The 25,184-nt window shown below is 37.5% G+C and overlaps 3 protein-coding genes across 3 annotated transcripts; 2 read left to right on the top strand and 1 right to left on the bottom strand.

The window, feature by feature from the left end:
- The first annotated feature begins 334 nt into the window (after nt 1–334).
- Nucleotides 335–4,922, top strand: LOC115431811 (extracellular calcium-sensing receptor-like). The gene is made up of 8 exons (XM_030152462.1): nt 335–599; nt 1,391–1,685; nt 1,778–2,067; nt 2,672–2,967; nt 3,111–3,316; nt 3,471–3,692; nt 3,808–3,931; nt 4,018–4,922. The coding sequence occupies exons 1-8, from the start codon at nt 394–396 to the stop codon at nt 4,920–4,922; spliced, it is 2,544 nt and encodes an 847-aa protein (XP_030008322.1). The 5' UTR covers nt 335–393.
- Nucleotides 4,923–7,470: 2,548 nt separating this feature from the next.
- On the top strand, nt 7,471–24,793 carry LOC115431106 (extracellular calcium-sensing receptor-like). The gene is made up of 22 exons (XM_030151353.1): nt 7,471–7,731; nt 7,824–8,113; nt 8,700–8,995; nt 9,139–9,344; nt 9,499–9,720; nt 9,836–9,959; nt 10,042–10,169; nt 12,085–12,149; nt 13,283–13,296; nt 19,086–19,212; nt 20,001–20,161; nt 20,219–20,421; nt 20,509–20,661; nt 21,705–21,904; nt 22,127–22,258; nt 22,391–22,631; nt 22,730–22,860; nt 23,019–23,115; nt 23,208–23,331; nt 23,712–24,184; nt 24,280–24,360; nt 24,437–24,793. The coding sequence occupies exons 1-22, from the start codon at nt 7,471–7,473 to the stop codon at nt 24,791–24,793; spliced, it is 4,086 nt and encodes a 1,361-aa protein (XP_030007213.1).
- LOC115431832 (extracellular calcium-sensing receptor-like) lies at nt 11,708–17,365 on the bottom strand. Its single transcript, XM_030152485.1, has 9 exons — nt 17,235–17,365; nt 16,789–17,083; nt 16,575–16,661; nt 15,329–15,598; nt 14,100–14,309; nt 13,734–14,009; nt 12,887–13,114; nt 12,692–12,815; nt 11,708–12,615 (listed from the first exon to the last, which is right to left on the bottom strand). Exons 1-9 carry the CDS (start codon nt 17,342–17,344, stop codon nt 11,708–11,710), a joined length of 2,508 nt encoding a protein of 835 aa, XP_030008345.1. The 5' UTR covers nt 17,345–17,365.
- Nucleotides 24,794–25,184: the final 391 nt, after the last annotated feature.

The following is a 25,184-nucleotide window of genomic DNA, read 5'->3' as shown; positions in this document are numbered from 1 at the left end:
CAAATGTTAGAGGCTCTAACAAAGTCAAGCATAAAAAGTGAAGATTAGAGGGGAAATATGGATTAAGATTAGAAAATATATCTTGGAAATATCTGCAAAAGTGTGAGAATATTTGTAATTTTAATAGTAAGAACTTTAAAAAAACATAGACTAATAATTAAATAAAGCACAATGACACCTCCCTCTGTTGTTTGATAAGTTGTTATACAGTAGAAGGAGGGAGGCATTTGTCTGAAAATCTATATAAACCAATGAAGAACACACTCATGCTCACATGGAAATGATTGAGCCATGATTCACTCCGCTGTGTTCATTGGTCTGAGTCTGACTCTGGGTTTGTTCCAACATCCTTCTGCTCTTGTCTGGGATAGATCAGGGGATGGACTTAAACAAATGCCTGAGTTTACAAAGTCTCATACTGACACAGTCAGCACTAAGGCTACATCAGTGAAATGTAAGCTCCAGGGTAATACTCATCTACCTGCATTCTCCATGGATGGTGACTACATTATCGGGGGTGTTTTCACCATTCATCAGTACATGCACACAGAGGTGCATGACTACACCAGCATGCCTGAGCCACTGAGGTGCACAGGGAGGTAAATCAGAGGGAGATGTGGGAATGAGAGGATGTTAGTCTGTAGTCATACAGGTGTTGTCATGATGAACTCTCAGCAAACTGAAAACTTTGTATGTACTACTGCACAATATACAATGACCTAACAGTAATTTCTACTTTGTCTACCTCTAATGGATATATTAGTTTGCTTTATCAATCTTTCTATTGTCTATTGTCTATTTTCTCTATTTTCTAATGGTGGTGATGTGATGATGATCTTGCAGCAAACTTTGTGTACTGCTGCACAATCTACACATGCCTACTAGTTATTTTTACTTCATATTGCACTATATTAGACAAGTTAGTTTGAGTCACTGATAACAGAGATAGTGCACTAAGTGTATTTTGTAGAATGTTGTCTTCAGCTGATATGAATCATTATTATGACAGTATAATCCATTCTGATTTTCTGATTTTTTTTTTTTTTCTAACATCATAAAGGACAAGTTGTTGTGGATTGTATGCCAACAAGAGAGAGATAAAAAAAAAGTATTTTTTTTAGCCAACGGTTTTAAACAGATGTGAGCAACTGCAACAACTAAATGAGATTTTTTTTTTTATTGATGTTTTTTGTCTTAATGGTGTTTTTAAATATTCTGTTAATCAAAGTGTATAAAACAGTATGATCTATTCTCCTGTTCGACACTTTGAATTACATTTCTTTTACATGCAGTAATTTTCAATAACTGAAAAGAATTTCCTCTTTTCTAAACCTGTGATTTGTTCTTATGACATGTGAGTTTCAACAGTGACATGAATTTGTTTGTGCAGCGTTAAGACACGTGAACTGCGCTTTGCACGCACCATGATATTCGCCATTGATGAGATAAACAACAGCACAGAGCTGCTGCCAGGCGTTACACTCGGTTACCAAATCCATGACTCATGTTCTTCAGTGTCTATTGCTGTGCAAAAAGCCCTTCAGCTCACAAATGGCCAGGACCCAGAATTTGACACCAGTCAGAACTGCTCAAACTCTGGCATGGTTATGGCTATTGTTGGAGAGTCTGGGTCAACGCCATCAATCGCCATGTCACGCATCATCGGGCCCTTTGACATTCCTCAGGTAAATAGTTGGACCCTTTGTCTGTAAAATAATGCTGCTGTGTTTAAGTCTTTAGGATTTTACTAAACCTTTTTCTACTTGTTTTTCTTCAGGTCAGTCACTTTGCCACTTGTGCATGTTTGTCTGATAAACAGCAATATCCCAGCTTCTTCAGAACAATCCCCAGTGACCAGTTCCAGGCTGATGCACTGGTCAAACTGGTCAAACACTTTGGTTGGACTTGGATAGGGGCTATCCGGTCTGACTCAGACTATGGGAATAATGGCATGGCATCATTCCTGTATGCAGCCCAGAAAGAAGGCATCTGTGTGGAATACTCTGAGTCTTTCTCTGGGACCCACCCACGAAGCAGATTCCAGAGAGTGGCTGAAGTTATCCGGAGGTATGTACAGAAACATCCTGCAAGACAAAACTCTGGGGGTTCATAGAGTCAGAGTATAGGCCTGGTGTTGCAATTCTACTTTAATATTCACATTAAACTTATTTTAAAGATACTTTTAAACATCCCCCTTTCTGTTGAGAGATGCTTCTTTTCTAAACACTTCAGTGGCACAGGTTAAGTTATCCAGGTGCAGTAGAGTGTTATTTATAACTTTAATGGACATTGGCCACCCTTGTAATACATGAAAAGGAAATTGTAATATTGAGAAAAAGGGTTATTTGTGTTTTCCTTGTCCTTGTTTTCCTTGGGTATAACCTGACATATTTAAATGTATAGATCTGACACAAAACTTAAATGATTAGAAAAGCAAATAAATATAACTAAATAGGATTATAAATAACAACAATGAAATTAAGTAAAATACAAAATCCAGATCAGCTATGTCCATGTATTAAAAATATCAGGTACAATTCTCTCCAGCTTGAATTGGTACGATACGTCACCTACAAAACATTTTCCAACACTTTAAATCCTGTTTTTATTGTATTTGCTACTCCACTGTTTTATGTGAACTTCATTTATATGATACAAATCGGTCTTTCAGGTCAACATCTATGGTTATTGTGGCATTTGCAGCCACTGCAGATATGAGGATCCTTTTGGAGGAGCTTTCACTCCAGCCTTTTCCTCCTCACCAGTGGATCGGCAGCGAGGCCTGGGTCACAGATGCAGACTTGTTGAAGTATAACTTCTGTGCAGGAGCCCTTGGATTTAGTATTGAACAGTCTGTCATCCCAGGGCTCAGAGACTTCTTACTGGATCTCTCTCCTACTGTAGTGACTGCATCCCCTGTACTTACTGAGTTCTGGGAGGAAGCGTTTAACTGCAGACTGGGAAAAGGTGAGAAAGTAGTTGTAATATCACTCATAGTTGGTGCTCACTGGTTATGCGGCCATTTTGAATGACTAAATAGTTCTATTCAAAAGTACACGTGTATATATAACTATTGTAGAATGAAACACACTTGTACCTCTGTGTTTTAGGTGAAGGCACAGATGAGAGGGTGTGTGATGGAACTGAAGACATACACAATCTCCAGAGCTCATACACTGACACATCTCAGCTCCGAATCACTAACATGGTGTATAAGGCTGTGTATGCAATAGCACATGCCATTCACAATGCGTTATGTGTGGAAAGAAATTCCACACGTCATTGTGACCAGTTTGCTAAGATTCAGTCCACACAGGTCTGTCTAGGAAAATCAGTAAAAGGCTTCAGTTCAAATCTCCATAATTTACATTTTTCTCTTTTTACATAAAATAATTGTATTATGTTTAATTTCAATTTCATCTTTTGCTAACCATATCTCTACACTGTCACAATTGAATTAATTCACACAGGTTTTCACTCAGCTGAGGAAAGTTAATTTCTCTCAGAATGGTTATAGTGTTTCGTTTGATGCCAATGGTGATCCTGTGGCCACATATGAGCTGGTAAACTGGCAGAAGAGTAAAACTGGGAGGAATGAGTTTGTGACAGTAGGATTCTATGATGCATCGCTGCCACTGGGCAGGGAGGTCCATATCAACAAGGACATCACATGGATGGAGGGAAGTACACAAGTAAGGAGACTCAGAGAATTATGACCTAGGGTCATTTATGTATTATTTTTTTAATCTTAGTAATAACATCTGTACAATACATTAGTATATGTGTGAGTTTGTCTGTATTTGACAGGTGCCTGTGTCAGTGTGCAGTGAGAGCTGTCGTCCAGGAACTCGTAAAGTGCTGCAGAAAGGAAAACCTGTTTGTTGCTATGATTGTACACCATGTCCTGAGGGAGAAATAAGCAATGTTACAGGTAAATTTGTTCAAATACATACTAGATAACTATAGATCATGTCAGAGCAGTAAAGGGCATTTTTTTTTAATCTTATTTTTTTTCAGATTCTCCTGATTGTTTCCCTTGTCCCAGTGAGTTTTGGCCTAATGCAAATAGAGACTCTTGTCTCCCCAAGCCTGTGGAGTTTCTCTCCTTCAGTGAGGTCTTAGGAATCATCCTGGTCTCATTCTCAGTTGCTGGAGCCTGTTTGGCCATTATGACAGCGGCTGTGTTCTTCCGTCACAGGACGACCCCCATCGTCAGGGCCAATAACTCTGAGCTGAGCTTCCTGCTGCTCTTTTCACTCACTCTGTGTTTCTTATGTTCAATAACTTTCATCGGGACACCGTCTGAGTGGTCCTGTATGCTGCGACACACAGCGTTTGGAATCACCTTTGTGCTCTGCATCTCATGTGTCCTGGGAAAAACTATCGTTGTCTTAATGGCCTTTAAAGCTACACTTCCAGGCAGCAATGTCATGAAATGGTTTGGTCCTCCTCAACAAAGAATGACTGTAGTATCTGTCACATCAGTTCAGGTTTTGATCTGTATTATTTGGTTGGTTGTCAGCCCTCCTTTTCCAATGAAGAATCTGACCACATATAAAGAGAGGATCATCTTAGAGTGTGCATTAGGCTCTGCTATAGGGTTCTGGGCTGTGCTCGGGTACGTAGGACTACTGGCTGTCTTCTGCTTCGTGTTAGCTGTCCTGGCACGGAAACTTCCTGATAATTTTAATGAAGCCAAGTTTATCACCTTCAGCATGCTCATATTTTGTGCAGTGTGGATCACATTTATCCCAGCGTATGTCAGCTCTCCTGGAAAATTTACAGTTGCTGTTGAGATATTTGCCATTCTGGCCTCCAGTTTTGGATTAATACTGTGCATTTTTGCCCCAAAGTGTTATATCATACTGTTTAAGCCAGAGAAGAACACAAAGAAACATTTAATGAACAAAAGTCCACAGTAGGAGGTTTAAAATAATAAGATACTAATTTGCACTCCAATTCATGCACTGCACATACAGTTTAACAAACGTCTTATTCTTGGTGATTATTGAATTTAACATTCTCTATTTTCTTTTGTTTGGTATTATAAATGTCATCAGCTTAAAAAAAAAAAAAAAAAAAAAAAAATATATATATATATATGTATATATATATATATATATATATATATATATATATATATATATATATATATATATATATTGAAATATATTGAAATATGTTATAGCACTGAAAAAACCTCAAAAATTGCAAGGATTTCTGTCTGACATTGAAACATTAGCTTTTGACAGTTGCATATTAATAGAGAAAGAAATTAACATGAGTAAAAGGGCAGGTTTTAATGATTATAAATTATAACCATAATACAGCTGTATGTAATGACACTACAATATTAATGACTATACAAGATGTAATTTCTTTTACTATTGTGGTGTTTGAACAAATCTGCCATAATTATTGATATATTTTTTGCATCACATGTTCTCAGTAAATTAAATATAGATATACAAAAACAGTAGCATCTGATTTTCTTAATTTATTTTTTTAAATAAAAAATCTGTACACAACAACAAAATAACGAAGATTGTCTTGAACAACTTAAGATATAAATGTTGAAGTTTCATTTTTGGTCTTAGGGTATATCTTGAGAAGCTTTTGAATGATTTATTTGGCCGTTGACCTTGACCTTCATTTTCAAGGTAAAATTGGGGTCAAATTTGGACAGCAATCTTTACCTACATTCTTTCAGATCTTTTAGGATGAGCGCACAGTTACTGGGTGTCATTGTCAAAAGGGGGGTGGCTGAGTGGTCATCACAACATTCAACGTTGGTTTTGTCCATTTTCATGTGTTTTTCCTACAAGTTCAGTTTTATACACCTATCAAGTAAATTTGCAACTGCCAACATCGAATTAGTGTATTAAAAGTGTATTGAAACTCAAATATTAGAGGCTCTAACAAAGTCAAACATAAAAAGTGAAGATTAGAGGGGAAATATGGATTAAAATTAGAAAATATATCTTGGAAATATCTGCAAAAGTGTGAGAATATTTGTAATTTAAATAGTAAGAACTTATAAAAAAACAGACTAATAATTAAATAAAGCACAATGACACCTTCCTCTGTTGTTTTGTAAGTTGTTATACAGTAGAAGAAGGGAGGCATTTGTCTGAAAATCTGTATAAACCAATGAAGAACACACTCATGCTCACATGGAAATGATTGAGCCATGATTCACTCCGCTGTGTTCATTGGTCTGAGTCTGACTCTGGGTTTGTTCCAACATCCTTCTGCTCTTGTCTGGGATAGATCAGGGGATGGACTTAAACAAATGCCTGAGTTTACAAAGTCTCATACTGACACAGTCAGCACTAAGGCTACATCAGTGAAATGTAAGCTCCGGGGTAATACTCATCTACCTGCATTCTCCATGGATGGTGACTACATTATCGGGGGTGTTTTCAACATCCATCACTACATAAACACAGTGATGCATGACTACACCAGCATGCCTGAGCCACTGAGGTGCACAGGGAGGTAAATCAGAGGGAGATGTGGGAATGAGAGGATGTTAGTCTGTAGTCATACAGATGTTGTCATGATGACCTCTCAGCAAACTGAAAACTTTGTATGTACTACTGCACAATATACAATGACCTAACAGTAATTTCTACTTTGTCTACCTCTAATGGACATATTAGTTTGCTTTATCAATCTTTCTATTGTCTATTGTCTATTTTCTCTATTTTCTAATGGTGGTGATGTGATGATGATCTTGCAGCAAACTTTGTGTACTGCTGCACAATCTACACATGCCTACTAGGTATTTTTACTTCGTATTACACTATGTTAGACACATTAGTTTGTGTCACTGATAACAGTGATAGTGCATTAAGTGTATTTTGTAGAATGTTGTCTTCAGCTGACATGAATCATTATTATGAATCTATTCTCATGTTCTGATTTTTATTTTTTTTTTCTAACATCATAATGGACAAATTGTTGTGGATTACATGTCAACAAGAGAGAGCTAAAAAAAAAAAAAAAAAAAAAAAAAAAAAAAAAAAAATATATATATATATATATATATATATATATATATACACACATATATACATATATATATATATACATATATATATATATATATATATATATATATATATATATATATATATATATATATATATATATATATATATATACATATTTCAGCCAACAGTTATACACAGATGTGAGCAGCTACAATAACTAAATGAGATTTATTGTTGATTTTTGTGTTATTGGTGTTTATAAATGTTCTAATGATCAAAGTGTATAAAACAGTATAATCTATTTTCCTGTTCTGACACTTTGAATTACATTTCTTTTACATTCAGTAATTTTCAATCACTGATCAGAATTTCTTTTTTTCTAAACCTGTGAATTGTTCTTATAACGTGAGTTTCAACAGTGACATGAATGTTTTTGCGCAGCGTTAAGACACGTGAACTGCGCTTTGCATGCACCATGATATTTGCCATCGATGAGATAAACAACAGCACAGAGCTGCTGCCAGGCGTTACACTCGGTTACCAAATCCATGACTCGTGTGCTTCAGTGTCTATTGCTGTGCAAAAAGCCCTTCAGCTCACAAATGGCCAGGACCCAGAATTTGACACCAGTCAGAACTGCTCAAACTCTGGCATGGTTATGGCTATTGTTGGTGAGTCTTGGTCAACGCCATCAATCGCCATGTCACGCGTCATCGGGCACTTTGATATTCCTCTGGTAAATAGTTGGACCCTTTGTCTGTAAAATAATGCTGCTGTGTTTCATTGTTTAGGATTTTACTAAACCTGTTTCTACTTGTTTTTCTTCAGGTCAGTCACTTTGCCACTTGTGCGTGTTTGTCTGATAAACAGCAATATCCCAGCTTCTTCAGAACAATCCCCAGTGACCAGTTCCAGGCTGATGCACTGGTCAAACTGGTCAAACACTTCGGATGGAGTTCGATAGGGGCTATCCGATCTGACTCAGACTATGGGAATAATGGCATGGCATCATTCCTGTATGCAGCCCAGAAAGAAGGCATCTGTGTGGAATACTCTGAGTCTTTCTCTGGGACCCACCCACGAAGCAGAATCCAGAGAGTGGCTGAAGTTATCCGCAGGTATGTACAGAAACATCCTGCAAGAAAAAAACTCTGTGAGTTCATAGAGTCAGAGTATAGGCCTGGTGTTGCAATTCTACTTTAATATTCTCAGTAGACTTATTTTAAAGATACTTTTAAACATCCCCCTTTCTGTTGAGAGATGCTTCTTTTCTAAACACTTCAGTGGCACAGGTTAAGTTATCCAGGTGCAGTAGAGTGTTATTTATAACTGTAATGGATTGTGGCCACCCTTCTAATACATGAAAAGAAAATTGAAATGTTGAGAAAAGGGTTATGTGTGTTTTCAAGGTATAACCTGACATATTTAAATGTATAGATCTTACACAAAACTTAAATGATTAGAAAAGCACGTAAATATAACTAAATAGGATAATAAATAACAAAAATGAAATAAAGTAAAATGCAAATCCAGATCAGCTATGTCCATGTATTAAAAATATCAGGTACATATCTCTACAGCGTGAATTGGTACGATGCATCGTCTACAAAACATTTTCCTTCACTTTAAATCCTTTTTTTATTGTATTTGTTACTCCAGTGCTTTATGTGAACTTCATTTATATGATACAAATTGTTCTTTCAGGTCAACATCTACGGTTATTGTGGCATTTTTATCCTCTGGAGATATGAGGATCCTTTTGGAGGAGCTTTCACTCCAGCCTTTTCCTCCTCACCAGTGGATCGGCAGCGAGTCCTGGGTCACAGATGCAGACTTGTTGAAGTATAACTTCTGTGCAGGAGCCCTTGGATTTAGTATTGAACAGTCTGTCATCCCAGGGCTCAGAGACTTCTTACTGGATCTCTCTCCTACTGTAGTGACTGCATCCCCTGTACTTACTGAGTTCTGGGAGGAAGCGTTTAACTGCAGACTGGGAAAAGGTGAGAAAGTAGTTGTAATATCACTCATAGTTGGTGCTCAGTGGTTATGCAGCCATTTTGAATGACTAAATAGTTCTATTCAAAAGTACACGTGTATATATAACTATTGTAGAATGAAACACACTTGTACCTCTGTGTTTTAGGTGAAGGCACAGATGAGAGGGTGTGTGATGGAACTGAAGACATACACAATCTCCAGAGCTCATACACTGACACATCTCAGCTCCGAATCAGTAACATGGTGTATAAGGTTGTGTATGCAATAGCACATGCCATTCACAATGCATTATGTGTGGAAAGAAATTCCACAAATCACTGTGACCAGTTTGCTAAGATTCAGTCCACACAGGTCTGTCTAGTAAAATCAGTAAAAGGCTTCAGTTCCAATCTCCATAATTTACATTTTTCTCTTTTTACATAAAATAATTGTATTATGTTTAATTTCAATTTCATCTTTTGCTAACCATATCTCTACACTGTCACAACTGAATCAATTCACACAGGTTTTCACTCAGCTGAGGAAAGTTAATTTCTCTCAGAATGGTTATAGTGTTTCGTTTGATGCCAATGGTGATCCTGTGGCCACATATGAGCTGGTAAACTGGCAGAAGAGTAAAACTGGGAGGAATGAGTTTGTGACAGTAGGATTCTATGATGCATCGCTGCCACTGGGCCAGGAGGTCCATATCAACAAGGACATCAGATGGATGGAGGGAAGTACACAAGTAAGGAAACTCAGAGAATTATGACCTAGGGTCATTTATGTATTATTTTTTTAATCTTAGTAATAACATCTGTACAATACATTAGTATATGTGTGAGTTTGTCTGTATTTGACAGGTGCCTGTGTCAGTGTGCAGTGAGAGCTGTCATCCAGGGACTCGTAAAGTGCTGCAGAAAGGAAAACCTGTTTGTTGCTATGACTGTACACCATGTCCTGAGGGAGAAATAAGCAATGTTACAGGTAAATTTGTTCAAATACATACTAGATAACTATAGATCTTGTCAGAACAGTAAAAGGCGTTTTTTTAAATCTTTTTTTTCAGATTCTCCTGATTGTTTCCCTTGTCCCAGTGAGTTTTGGCCTAATGCAAATAGAGATTCTTGTCTCCCCAAGCCTGTGGAGTTTCTCTCCTTCAATGAGGTCTTAGGAATCATCCTGGTCTCATTCTCAGTTGCTTAAAACACAAATAATGTGGTCATAATGTAGCATAAAACATTTCATTTCTGGCTGTACAATACAACAATATATTTTTGTAATAAACTGTAATAACACGTGTTGGTCACAGCGGAATTTCAGTTGAACTCCTTCTCAAAAAAAACAACAAAAAAAAAAACGCAAATAAACCAGAGCTGTATAAACAGAGTTGTGACACTTCCATAGACTACCATGTAAAAAAATGGCAGACAAAATACCGACCTACTTCTGGGTTATGGAGGGGCCAATAGTTCCAAACAATGAGTGTAGCGACATCGGAACACATTAATTTCTATTGCAGCTGATCTAGTGACTCCAGCGCTAAGTTAATAAGATATCGTTATCTTTCAAAGTATCTAGTGTATTTCTTGTATTAGCGGACATTTATGTTGTAAATTCTGTTTTCTTTGGTTTGTGTTGGCATTTGTATAAATTTATATCTTAAACAACTGTTATGTTGGATTTTCAGCTGTAGCCCTATAATTAGCTAGCTTCACTTGGCCAGCTGTTGAGATTTAACCACAATAACCACAAAGTATGGAGTTTTAAAGATAAGGTAAGGTTAGTACAAATGTTATCAGTGGGTTTTATTTGAGTTGTTTTGCTGAACCTGGTGGTGTTTGGTTACGTTTGTCAGCTGAGGTCATGTGCTAATTAGTATCTAAGCCTTTTCTAACATAGCTGGAGGTGTGTTGCTGTAGAGCTAAGCTCTTCATTAAAGTTATTATTCATGAGTTAAAGGAAGTAAAACTTCTGGCATTTGTAATATCCAACTCATCCTATAAGAATTCTGTTGAGTTTGCTAATGTTGAATTTTAAATGAGTTTAGTATCCGTGCTAACACTGGCATGCTAAATTAGCTTCTATCCGCTGGTTAATGCCTTATTGTATGTGTTATCAGAGCAGAGCTCGGCAGACACGCAGTGTTCACAGCTAACCACTGCTTTCTGCTTGTACCACAGTCCTAATAGTAATAGTAAAACTTCAAAATGGTGAATTGTTTAACTCCTTACAAGTACAGTACAGTTGCAGAGTGAATGGACTTGTAAAGTTAGCACCACTCATGTAAGTAGCCTATCCAAGCTAACTCTCTTTGTATGGCTCTGATATAAACTAAATGAATTGATAATAAAGTGATGCAAACTGGCATAGTAAAATATGATTTGGTATCCTTAGAAGAATGTTTTGTCATTGTTACATCAATAACTCATGTTGTACAAAAGCATCTCTGACAATGGAATATAAACATGAAAAGCAGATGACACAGATGGTATACTGTACTCTGTAAGTGATTACCATGTTTATTTAAGGGGGGAAACAAACTTAGGCTCATATTAGCAAGTACTGATATTGTATTAAATTCTGTGTATTCTGCCCATAGTTTTAGATTTAATGTTGCAAAATATATCTTTCACTGTCATGATAGTACAAGGACTCATCAGTAAAAAGCAAAATTAATATTATTTAGTTTGTCATAATCTCCTCAATAGATAAGATAAAATAAAATAAGTAAATTACTTGGTGCCTCGATCCATGATGGCTTTCTTTGTGTTTCTCTCTGGTTTTAACAGAATTATATAACATTTGGGTCCAAACAGCGCCACTAAGAGACCAAAACTGGAGGACAGGATGGCAAACACCTCCACTGCATCGGCATATTTACCTGGAGAGTTAATATAAGCAGGGACAAAGGCCACCCACACAGCACAGAAGATCAACATACTGAAAGTGATGAGTTTGGCCTCATTGAAGTTGTCGGGAAGATTCCTTGCCATAAATGCTAACAGGAAGCTGAGAATAGCCAGAAAACCAATATAACCCAGTAACACTGCAAAACCAACCATAGACCCAACTACACACTCATAAACTATTTTGTCATTGTGATATTTAGTGTTTTTATGTGGAGTTGGAGATGCAGAGACAAGCCAAGCTGTGCAGATTGCTGCTTGGACAGATGTAAGAGCTAAAACGGTGCCTCTCTGCTGTAGAGGACCAAACCACTTGAGACTGGCTCCACCTCCTGGTTTCGAGGCCTTAAACACAGCCAGAACCACCATGGTTTTCACCAGAATACATGAGACACAAAGCACAAAGCTGATCCCAAACGCTGCATGTCTCAGCTGGCATGTCCATAGTCTGGGACGACCGATGAACAACAGTGAACACAGGAAGCACAGTTTAAGAGACACCAAGAGCAGGAAACTCAGCTCTAAGTTATTGGCTCGTACCATGGGTGTCCTGCGATGATGAATGAAAATCCCAAAAACAACTACACTAAGAAATGTACCCAGTAATGATGCAGTTGTCAAGCAGATACCCAGAGGCTCATGGTAGGAGAGGAACTCAGTTTTCTTGGGAACACAGTGGTCACGGTGGGGACTGGACCAGAAATCCTCTGGACAACTGGTGCACTCCATGGAGTCTAAAGAGACAGGTAAAGTGAATGAACTTAAAATCAAATAATCAGACTATGCACTGTGTTGATCAAGAACACTCACCGGTGTTATTGCTGATCATTCCCTCAGAACAACTGATACAATCAAAACAACACTCTGGTTGTCCCCTCTTCCTGGCCATACGAGTACCTGGAGGACAGCTGTCACTGCACACTGAGCGGGGGGGCTGTAATGAGGGAAAAAGTCACTATTTTACACTAATCCTCATTAATAGGGGACAAGTTATCTGAATTTCACCTTTTTGGATTCAAAGTTCCAGAAGATTGTGTCTTCATTCAGAATGAGTTCTTCCCCTTTGAAGGCCGATTTCTTAACTTCTCCCACAGTCTGAACCTTTGTCCGTCCATCAGGAAGCCACAACCAGTTCATGATGTCATAGATTGGTAGGGCATCACCATTCTCATCAAATGATACCTGATCACCAAATGAAGTGGTGAAGTTCACCATTTGTAAATAATGTACAAGCTATGGATGTAGAAAAGAAATGAGAGAAAGTTGTCATATCACAAGTGTTTTTTCAGTCATGTTTTTGGTTTCTGCTGAGAGAAAGAGAAGAAAGAAAAAACAGGGGAGACAGTGGATTAAGAACTAAAGAGTCAGAACCACAAATGAACCCTGTTCATTCTGGTATAGGACCAGCCTGCAAGGTACACAGTCTCCCAGGTGAGCCATTTAGGCAAGATATTTAGAAGGTTAATGAGGATACTGTTTTATTTTTGCAGTGTACAGGCCTTCTGCTATGCACTGCTCATATCTTGGTGCCAGATATCAGAACACAACTTTAGAGATCTTGTAGAGCCTGTGTCTCAGGTCAGAGGTGTTTTGTCAGGACAATGTTAACAATGTTTGGAAGAAAGCAGTAATTTAAAGTTCTGCACAGATTCTTTACTCGATAGAGACTGCTCAGTACTAACTACTGACCCAACAAGACCTGTAGATTTGGAGATGATGACTTGATACATCGCACTGAAGGGCTGAATGTTCACTTATATCTCCTTTGTAATGAAATAATAAACAGTATTATCTCTTCACCTGTCAGTGGATATAAGGTTATGAATGATTTCAGTATAGAGTGATATCATACCTGCCATGGCTCCAGTCTTTGTAAACTGGCGCAGCTGTTCCCTCTGAAAGGCCCTTTACCAGGTTCACAGCGCAACATGTTATCAAGGGCATACGCCAGAGCATATACAGCCTTGTACACATTATACTCTGCCCTTAAGTTAGACAGATCCAAATATTCAGTTTCCACTTCCACTAGATTTTCTTTTCCGGTGCACAGTGTTCCTCCAGCATCTACCCAGCCTACTGGAGGTGGTGCAAACTTACACTGAAATGTATATTCCCAAAACTGCCTCACCTGAGAAAAATGAAATTATTAACACAAAGACAACATGATTTCACTTTTGATTAGATGTACAAAAAAAATAAAGAAAAGAAAATAGGTAACCACCATGCTACTGCCATAGCTGCTGTTGAAGTCCTTTTCAGGATGAACTTGTAGGAAGAACTCCCTGAGTCCTGGTAGTTCACCTCGGCGGATGGAAATACACAGTGTACCACCCAGATATGGCATCAGTCGGGGAGTCTGGAGCACAGCAGCTGCTGTCCAGGCTTCACTGGCCATCCATTGAAGACCAGTCACATTCTGCTTCACCACCTGTTTTATAAATCATATCAGTTATGTAAATGCACATGTCAGTATTATTTCAGTGTACATGAGGTGTACATTGTCTTTTATTAAACTAACAGTCCCAGTTAAAACACTTTACACATTATTTGAGCAAATACATGTTCAGGTAAACCGCATTAAACAGCAGAAATCAGGTATTATATTAGTGTGAGTATTAGTGTGAATGTAAATGGACACAGTGAGCCTGCTGCACACCAATATGCTATCCTATTTCTGGAGTTATAAGATTATTCAAGTGATCATGTAAACAGGATAATCTGATATGATTTATCAGATAATGACAGTTATCTGATTATGAGAAATCAGATTAACACACCTGGATTTCTCCCAAATACTCCAAAATGTCTTCCTGCATGCATACAGATTAATCTGATTTATTTCATTTTTTACTTCTGTGCATGTTTAATACAATTTTTAAAAAATTAGAAAACAGAAGTTACAGAGTCAAACAGGAGCAGAAGACAGTAATTGGAAGTTTGAGTCTACCATCACTACATATGTACTCCAATAGAAATACGTTAATTGACTGCACTGTCCAAACCAGGGTTTTTCGATTATCAGATTTCTGAAGTGCATGTAAACATGTCAGGTCTGATTATTACAATTATCTGATTACTCTCAGTTATCAGATTTTTATGGTCATGTAAACAGATTCACAGTGACTTTTCTGAGCTCTATTAAGTGTACTTGAAATTGCCACTTATTCCCATTAGAGCCCATCAAATAGAACAAAACAGACCTCTTCAAGACTGCTACTTTAAATAATACCATTTAACATTTTTTGAAAATATTTATTAAATTATGAATTATCAACTACTGAATTAAAAATGTATCTACACCAATATTCTGTATTTTATCTTCTACTTATTTTCCACTATTTTTTTCTTGAATAATAAAGTCATTCTGCAATAAATAGATAAATAATAACATGAAACCATAAAATATCTCCGTAGTCTTACTTGCTTTCTTATCTGTGTAACTCTTACCTCTTCCATAAGTTGAATCACATAACTCTCATGTGCAAAAACAATAACCACATGAGCTGTAGATCTTTGCATTAAGTTTGCTATCCTGCTGAATTCAGCTGGTTCACCGCCCCACGGTAAAACCTCTGTGTAGGCCAGACATCCTGCACCGGACTGAGCCAAGTCAGACTGAAAGGTTCTGGCCGCGTAGAGTCCATATTCATCATCACTGACCAGCAGACCCACCCATGTCCAGCCAAAATATTTTAGAATCTGAATCATAGCACGAACCTGAGTGGATACACAGCTGACAGATTAGTTTAGGGCCTGGATCAGATGGACAGTGAAAGAATTAGTTTATGACCCGGAGGACTTTTTTTCTCAATATTATTATATAACAATGGAAATAACTCGCTCAATCTGTGCAGGTTCCTCTAAACCAGAGGTCTCAAACATGCAGTCCGAAGGTCAAATCCGGCCCACCAAAGGGTCCAGTCAGGCCCGTGTGATGAATTTGTAAAATGCAAAAATTACATTGAAGATATTAATCATTTTAGTTCAGGTTCCACACACAGACCAATTTAATCTCAAGTGGGTTGGCTCAGTAAAATACTATTGTAATAACCTATAAATACTAATAACCTCAAAATTTTCTCTTTGTAAATTAAACGTTTTCATGATATTTTACTGTATTTACACTAAAACAAACTATCATTTCACAAAAATGCACATAACCTGAACAAATATGAACATTTTGAAATATCTGAAGTGCAAGTTTACCAATATTCTGCCTGTTATTAAATGTTTTGTGTATTTTTGGATCCACTGTGATCTGTAAGTTGTAACTGACATGTGTAAATGATAAACTGAGACATAATATTGTTAAAATTGCACTTAGTTTTCTGAAGAAATTTCAGTTTGTTGAAGATATTTCCATTGTTTTAAAGGATAGTTGCTAGATGTAAACATTTCAGTTGCATAATTTTACTTTTTTCTCTCTAAAACATAGAAGAAAGTTTGGAGTTGACGTTAATTATATATTAGTATGTTATTATTTCACTGGTCTGGCCCACTTCAGATCAAATTTGGCTAAATGTGGCCCCAGACCTAAAATGAGTTTGACACCCCTGATCTAAACTAATATAAATTTATTACAAAAATGCATGAAGCACTTAGTTATTTGATAGTAAATCAGTTACACGGTCTTGCCTCAACTATGAAGTATACAGATACTTAGTTTTGCCCTATTTTTGCCATACAATTTTACCTGGAAGGTGTCGCTTGGAATCGTTCTAAAGAAGGATGGGTAGCGTTGTCGGTCACTCAGGCAGGGACATGTAGCAAAATAACTCACCTGTGAAACATATACAAGGATTTTTCAGTTCAGGCCAGTTAGAAAACCACTCACTATACATTTAAATGAGAAATGCAAGTAAAACATAATTAATCAGAAACATACAGAGAAGAAATGGGAAACTCACTATAGGCATTTTGTATAAACCCAACACACTTGATGCAGCAATAGTAAATGAGGAGTAGCAATCTCCCACAATCCCTAGAACTGGAGGGGCCCCCTCACAGGCCTCATCCAAAAGAAAATGCCCCTGTCTGCCGCTTGCCAGGGATAATGAAGCACGAAATCCAACTCCAAGTGATGCACAATTGTCATACAAATTGTATCCCAGAGTCACGTTAGGTAAAAGGTTGGAGTTCCTATTAATTTCTTCAATAGCAAAGGCCATTGTCTGTGCATGCTTGAAGCCTAGAATGTCAAAACTGTTGCACAAAGTTATCATTAAGCACTAAATTATACTGTCAAAACAGAAAAAAACCCAGAAGAAAGCAATGGAATTACAACAAATACCCCACAAATGTGATAAATTATTGAAAATTGTAAAAATCTATATGTTAAATACAATAAACTCACTTTTGGCATATTGGTTGATTTGGCTCTGAAGTGAAGGAAAGCTCAGGGAAAACAGATGAATAGTGAACCTCAAACAGACCACCTAGTATCACATCACCAGCTTTGTACATTACATTTAGATCAAATTGTTTCCTTAAAGCACAATCTACAGACATAGAAGAACACAAGGGAAGTAAAAAAGAGTAACAGACACAAAACATCAGGTGTGTGTCGATAAATATCCCCATAATTGCACTCCTCCACACACCCTTGTTCTCTCGTCTCATCATTTATACAAAGTACTATGCTCTGCTCTTTCACTATTTACGTCATTGTTTAATCTCTTGTACCACCCATTACAGAGGCAGGGCTTATGAATTAGATTCAGAAGACCAGTGTCACATTTTAACGCCACAAGGAATTAGATATTATTTATTATTAAGATCTATCTCTCTTCTAGCCATAAATTCTACACTTTTTTTTTTTTTTTTTTCAGTGGGATGTGTATATCGGTGTTTTTCAACCTTGGGCTCAGGACCCCATGTGGGGTTGCCTGGAATTCAACTGGGGTCGCCTAAACTCTCTAGTAATTGATAAAAATAAAAACTTACTAAAAAAATATATGGTGAGTTGAGAGATAATCACAGTATATAAAAAACGTGACAAATTCTGAAGCTGAAACTGAAGCACTGTGGTACTGTTTGTCTTTCAAATGTTCATTGTGGTCGGTTTAAAATGCTGCAGCTCTTTCATAATTCATAGTTTGAGTTACTGTTTGTTCAGTATTAATTGTCAGCCTTGTAAACACAAGCTGGACTGACTGTACATATCCTGACCAAGGAAAATAAAACTCTCCCTTTGTGTAGTAATCTACACCTGGCTTTCTGCCTCCATCCATAATATACATTATATAGCCTACATGTTGTCTAAAATTAATGTTTATTTGCAACATAGTATAGCAAACTATTACATGATCAAAAACAAATTAATTTTGAAAAAAAAAAAAAAAAAAAAAAAGACTCTCTTTTGAATGTCTGAGGTCATCAGAAATTTGTGGTTGGGAACCACTGGTGTATATATACTGTATATACGAATCCTCAGTCACCACAGTGTCAGCTTCATTTACTGGCATTCCATAAATTGAAATCACATCAATTTTTATCAACCAGTTTTCAAACAGAACTTAAGTATCAACAATGAAAAATGCTTGAATAAATCCTAAGGATAATACCTTTACTTTTTATAAGTTACATGCTATCCTTTGACTTTAATTCAGACTAGTTTTACTATAAGATGCCCAGTAGGTGGCAGAGAAATATCAAACTATTGTCTGTTGTTTCTATTTCAGGATTATCTGTCTTATGATAAAGTTAATCTTTGTCCCCTTTGTTTTTATTTTGTTGAAACTTTACTGTATAATAGCAAGTGTTTTTTTTTTTTTTTTTGGTTAAAACATCTGATCACTTTTTATTATTCGCCTACTATAGGTGTTAATTTAAAAGAAAAGGTGATCTGTTTAGACACAATTCATGTGAGCCATCTTTGGATTGTGATTGGCTGACGTGGCAATGACACTTGTGACCGATGTAATGAAACATGCATTTCAGATTTTATATAGTCTTCATCAGCCGTTCAAAGTTGGAGAACCCTCATCTCCACTTAAGGTCTTTATGGGGTCTCACCCTTGGCTGCTGCTATGGGTCTTAATGAGCCTCCCCCTCATGTTGTTGTCTGACAATACACATTCTGAGGAGAAAAGAAACAGGCTAAAATTAGGTATGGATGGAGAGAAAACTAAAGCAGGGAAGTTGGAAGGTTTGGAGAGTAAAGGAGGACATGCTTTTAGTGTGCTTCCATGTGTTAAACTTGTAGACAGTGAACCTTTGGCGCTGCAGTCAGAAGGGCAGGTAGTGATCGGGGGGCTGTTCCCTCTTCATTATGTGGCTTCGGAGCCACAGCAGAGCTACCGTAACAAACCTCAACTCACATCTTGCAGTGGGTGAGTGGGAGGTTTTTCAGAGTGTTTTTTACTTTCATTACCATCAGATCACTGCTGTCTTTTTTTATTCTGCTGTCACAACTTAACCCTTAAAGACCCAGAAATATTTGATTTTTTTTTTCTCTACATCTGACCTGTGATTTATAACATATTTATCATATATTCCTCTGCATTTTGCATTTTCCAATAAAAATCTGGTATTTGTTTATGCTCAATTTACCTATAGTAGATGTTTATAAAAGCTCAGCATGCAAAGGTTATTATATCAGAAAAGAGAAAATGGAAGAAAATGTGTGTTTTTCATCAAAGTATATCATTAACTGAACATAAAAACAAGTATCTTGAATCACTTTTGCAGAAGACGATGATGGAAAGCTGAGAGACTGCATTTTATGTAAATCATTTATATGTATTAATGCACTTAGTTATTTGATAGTAAATCAAATAACTAATAACTACTGTATTAGTGGTTCAGAAGTTATTAAACATCGTAAATTAGTATGATTTTTGAATGTGTAAACACTAAAATTGTATCAAGTATTTCTTTTTTTATAATGGGATACATTTCCTTTTTTGTTTTGTTTGTTTTCTGCTGATAATCTGCTTCTGGCATTTACTCTGTTGGTGGTTGTATTATGATTTTTATATGTCTGAAAAAGCCTGTTGCTGTTTAGGTCTTTGGGGGTTAAAGAAGACTGGCGTGCATGCTCACATGTATGAGTCCTACTCAGATGTCTATCCCATTCAGAATTACACAGAATCCAAAGCTTTTTTTTTTGTTTTCCAAGGTTTGATCACAGGGCCTTTCGTTGGATGATGACCATGGTGTTTGCAGTGGAGGAAATTAACTCTAATTCCAGCCTGTTACCTGGTGTTAAACTGGGCTATCGGATTATGGACAGCTGCGACCATGTCCACACCAGCCTGCAGTCTCTCCTGTCTTTAGTCAGTCCCTCCAAAGCTGTGATAAGTAAAGTGGACACAATGCAAATGAGTGTGGAAAAAGCAGAAAAGCTGCTGAAGGCAACTGAAAATGAAGGTGCTATTAACAGTGTTGCTGATAAAACAGGAAATTCTACAACTACTACATGGTCCGAAATCCCACCTTCATGTCTGACTGGTTCTCCTGTGCCTGCTGTAATTGGTCTTGCATCATCGTCTCCTACCAGAGCTGTGGCTCACACTCTCGGCCCTTTCAACATCCCACTGGTAAGAGCATAAGGGCAGGGTAAAATCTGATGATGAAAGTTTCAGTAATTTAACTATGATTTCATATTCAATACTATCTTCCTGTAGGTGAGTTACTTTGCTACATGTACCTGCCTTACTGACAAACATTCGTACCCATCATTTTTGCGCACTGTGCCAAGTGATCTCTTTCAAGTTCGAGGTCTTGTTCAGCTGGTCACCTACTTAGGCTGGAGCTGGGTGGGCACGATAGGAACCATGGTGAGATAAGCACTTATACTGTCTTTATTTTCTATTTACCCTTTTGTGCATGAATTATGAAAATCCTAGTCAAGATTTTTTTCCTGAGTGTTTTTATCCCTCTTTAGGCATGAACAAAACAATAAAACATTTTTAAACCTATTTTTCATGGAGCTACAAAAATGTCCACTCAGCTGGACACCGTGTGTTTAATTTTTGAAGCAAAGAAACATGTATTCAAAACACAATATCAGAAAGTCATATACAGTGTGAAAACTATGAAGAAACATTTTTAATGCAGCTAATCTGATGTTTTCTCTCATTTTAACATACTCTAATACTAGCAATTACTCACTTCATGGAGATAATATGCAAAAAAAAAACCAAAACAACCTTTTTGTTTAAGAAAACTGTTAATTACAGTCTAATAACAGTTAGCAATTACTTTACACTCAAACATATTAGTGCAGATCAGGTTTATCAAGAACAGCGAAGTAACAGTACTAGTATGAATTACAGTGTATGGGATGGTGCATAAGCATCCACTGTGTTCAGAATCAGAATTTATTTGTCATTGCCAAGCAGGACAACGAGATTAAAAGCTAAGCCTTAAAGTGCGACCGCATAAAACAATAAACAGTAACAATAGACAATACAGTAGCGCTAAACGATTCGAGTAAAGTGACAGCGCAAGTGTGTGATAGTGAATAAATAGTAAATAAATAGAACTCTGTCGGTAATGAGTCTAATCAGTTCATATTTGCATTCAGTGTTATGATGGCTTTGGGACAGAAGCCGTTTTTTAGTCTGTCTTTGGCCATGATGCACCTGTGGCTCCGTCCAGAGGGAAGCAAGCTGAACAGGTGATGGCCTGGGTGTGAGCTGTCCTGAACAGTGTTTCTAGCTCTTGTTGGTTGATATGCAGCTAAAACAACAAAACCCATCAATATACAAGAGAATGGCTGTAGAATAACTGTCCGCTGTAGTGACCGCTATGCATGAAAGGGTTCAATAAACAGAAAAACCACTGAAATTATTCTAAATGTCACCTTTATGTATTTTAGGATGACTATAGTCACTATGGCATTCAGGCATTTTCTACTGACTTCAGAGAACATGGTGGGTGTGTGGCGTTTCACCTAACCATCCCCAAATCCCCCACAGTGGCTGAGATACAAGAAATGGCTGACATACTGCAAAAGTCCACAGCAAAGGTGGTAGTGGTATTTGCAACAGAGGGACAGCTGCTGGAGCTGTTTTTAGAGGTGAACACACTTGTTAGAAACATTACACAAAGACAAGTGCAACCAAAATAACATACATTTTATTATTGCTCAGGTTAATTAATTTCTTCATCTGCTTCTTTCATTGTTTGCTGTATTTCCCAGCTGTCTCAGAGGAATGTAACAGGGGTCCAGTGGGTCGCCAGTGAAGCGTGGGTAACTGCGAGCCTGTTGACCTCACCTCTCTTCCACCCTCTCCTGACAGGCACACTGGGCTTCTCTTTCCCCGGAGTTACGATCCCAGGCTTGAAAGAGTTCCTCCTTAATGTTCGTCCGTCTCCCAAACCTGGGATGGAATTTGTTAACATGTTTTGGGAAGACCTGTTTGATTGTAAGCTATTATTTTTTGGAGAAAAATATGAAGAAAACACTGTAGAAACACTGGATAAATTTGTGGGATCTGGATACGCTCCTGACTCTCAGAACAGATCTGAGTCCATGGTTAGGCCATTTGGGGAAAATTCGAGTCTACACGATGGGACAGGTGATAGAAAGTATAAAAGTGCTGCTGAAAAACCTGTCTGCACTGGTTCAGAGAGTCTACAGCACACTCACAGCAGTTATACTGATTTCTCCCAAGTCAGAATATCCCATAATGTGTATAAAGCTGTCTATGCTATTGCACATGCATTGCACTATTTACTGAACTGTGATTCTGCAGGACAAAAGGGAGAGTGTGACAAAAATAAACCATTTACGTCTTTGCAGGTGAGTTAATTCCAAAATGCATCCATGTCATTATGAATGTAACTCTTTTTTCTGCACAAAATCATCTCACTGTTTTCACTCTTCCTCTTTTTATTCAGTTGCTACAACATCTGAAAACAGTGAATTTCACCAACCAGTTTGGTGAAAAAGTACATTTTGACTCCAATGGTGAGCCGGTTCCTCTTTATGACATTATAAACTGGCAGAAGGACAATGAGGGTGAAATGAGGTAATCTTTTCCTTAAAGATGAAAAAAAAATCAACAATTGTAGTTTTGTTTGTTTAATCTTATTCTTATTCTTATTTAATTTCACTGAATTATGACATTATGAGGACTATTTAGCCCAGTGAAAAAAGTACAAACATAATAATCATAACACTGTTTAGATTTATAAAAGTGGGGAGTTATGATGGTTCAGCTCCTTTGGGACATCAGCTGAAGATGGAGGAAAGGACCATTATATGGACAGATGGACAGTCACAGGTGGGTCCAAATTATTTTAAGACATATGAGGTCAGAAAACTGGACATTTAAAAGTGATACAAATAATTGAATTGAAGTTGGTCTTTTCCAAGGTGCCTGTGTCTCAGTGCAGTGCCCCATGCTCACCAGGTAGGCGACAGGCCAGACGACCTGGACAACCTCGCTGCTGCTTTGACTGTCTGCCCTGTGCTGATGGAGAGATCAGCAACCAGACTGGTAGTTCAATCATTCATGTTTTGTACAGTGAATAAGTTTTGTTTTTTTTTTAACTGATTTTTTTATTTGACATACACATATAGACATACATCCAACAAACATTTAGGAGATGTATAAAATGTACAGTTTCCTTTGGTTCACATGATCAAATTCATGTTTTGTTTTGTTTTTTTTTTTTTTTTTATGGACTATGTCTTTGTAAGTCAGTAGCTTATACTTAAGTAACATAGTTCTCATAGTCCGTTTGTGAATAAGTTTTAAACGCCCATAATAAGATAATACACTGGGCATCATCAGTTATCAAAGTTCATCATAAAGAGGTCTTTTCTGAGTATAGGGGAGTTTGTGTGTTTATTCGTCTGCTGTGTGTCCTCTCTCAGGTTCCACTGAATGCACAAAATGTCCTGAGTATTACTGGTCAGACAAAGAAAAGGTCATATGTGTCGCTGGAGTAGAAGAATTCCTGTCTTTCTACGACACGATGGGCATCATCCTGGTCACACTCACTCTGCTGGGTGTTGTTCTGACAACCATCATCACCGCTGTTTTCCACCGTTTCCGATCCACTCCCATCGTCAGGGCCAACAACTCCGAAATAAGTTTCTTGCTTCTTCTGTCGCTGAAACTCTGCTTCCTGTGTTCCCTTGTGTTCATCGGCCGGCCGTCTGTGTGGACATGTCGGCTCCGTCAGGCAGCTTTTGGGGTCAGTTTTGTCCTCTGTCTGTCCTGCCTCCTTGTTAAGACCATCGTGGTTCTTCTGGCCTTTCAGACTAGTGTCCCTGGTTCCAGGATTCTCAGGATGTTTGGTCCATCTCAGCAGAGGGTTCTACTCCTCTGCACAACCGCTCCTCAGGTATGAATATAGGCACATCATACATTTAATATAGTTACTTGTAAAAACATTATGCATAGATTGTAAACAGTGATTGTTCATTTCTATCCCTCTAGGTTTGTCTTTGTGCTGGTTGGCTTATAGGTGCCCCTCCTTTTCCATTCAGGAACCCAACCTACCAAGCCACAACTGGAAGAGTAAGGAGAAACATAGTTTTGCACAACCATAATGTACAAAACCTTACAATGATACATATTTTTAATCTTTTTTCAGATTGTCGTGGAGTGTCTGGAGCCATGGCCTCCTGGATTTTACTTAGTTCTGGGCTACATCGGCCTGTTGGCTTTCCTCTGCCTCCTCCTGGCATTCCTGGGACGCAAATTACCCGACACATTTAATGAGGCGAAGCTCATCACATTCAGCATGCTCATTTTCTGGGCTGTGTGGATCTCTTTCATCCCAGCATATGTCAGCTCTCCCGGGAAATTCACTGTGGCTGTGGAGATATTTGCTATATTAGCTTCCAGTTTTGGATTATTACTGTGTATCTTTGTGCCCAAATGTTACATCATTTTATTTCAGCCTGAAAGAAATATCAAGAAAGGCATGACTGGAAAATATGCCAGATGAAGTTGGTTTTGTGAAAAGTGAAAAGCCAAACATTCTGTGTATGAATATATGAATGTGAAAATTTGAAGCAAAATAAAAGCCAAATTAATCATGTCACCATGTTTAATTTTAATATCAAAAGATATGGCTGCTTAGTGAGGATGACCATATGCAAATAATGAATGTGTTCATGCTAATTAGCCATGTAGAATAAGGTTGTTTCCCCATAAATACCAAATTAAAAAAAATAAATATCAATAATAATTACAAATGTCATGAAGGTGTGTGTAGTCTTCTCTTTGTGACATTATTAATCAGTTGAGAAATACTAACCTGATATGTCACCTAAACAGCAGCAGAGTCATATGACATGTTTTCAAATACATAAACACATCAAATTTAGCTTTTTATA

Source organism: Sphaeramia orbicularis, chromosome 13 (assembly GCF_902148855.1).
Source record: "Sphaeramia orbicularis chromosome 13, fSphaOr1.1, whole genome shotgun sequence".
Classification (NCBI taxonomy): domain Eukaryota; kingdom Metazoa; phylum Chordata; class Actinopteri; order Kurtiformes; family Apogonidae; genus Sphaeramia; species Sphaeramia orbicularis.
The sequence above is the reverse complement of the archived record's forward strand: the minus strand, read 5'-3'. Positions and strand labels throughout refer to the sequence as shown.

Bases quoted from the DNA above. Each gene is read 5' to 3' on its own strand.
- LOC115431811 (XM_030152462.1), top strand. From the start codon at position 394: ATGCCTGAGTTTACAAAGTCTCATACTGACACAGTCAGCACTAAGGCT. The intron at 1,686-1,777 runs GTAAATAGTTGG...GTTTTTCTTCAG, and splicing joins GGCCCTTTGACATTCCTCAG to GTCAGTCACTTTGCCACTTG. The intron at 2,068-2,671 runs GTATGTACAGAA...TCGGTCTTTCAG, and splicing joins GTGGCTGAAGTTATCCGGAG to GTCAACATCTATGGTTATTG.
- LOC115431106 (XM_030151353.1), top strand. From the start codon at position 7,471: ATGATATTTGCCATCGATGAGATAAACAACAGCACAGAGCTGCTGCCA. The intron at 9,721-9,835 runs GTAAGGAAACTC...TGTATTTGACAG, and splicing joins GGATGGAGGGAAGTACACAA to GTGCCTGTGTCAGTGTGCAG. The intron at 20,662-21,704 runs GTGAGATAAGCA...TATGTATTTTAG, and splicing joins TGGGCACGATAGGAACCATG to GATGACTATAGTCACTATGG.
- LOC115431832 (XM_030152485.1), bottom strand. From the start codon at position 17,344: ATGTACAAAGCTGGTGATGTGATACTAGGTGGTCTGTTTGAGGTTCAC. The intron at 16,662-16,788 runs GTGAGTTTCCCA...TATGTTTCACAG, and splicing joins GTTTATACAAAATGCCTATA to GTGAGTTATTTTGCTACATG. The intron at 12,616-12,691 runs GTGAGTGTTCTT...CTGTCTCTTTAG, and splicing joins AATGATCAGCAATAACACCG to ACTCCATGGAGTGCACCAGT.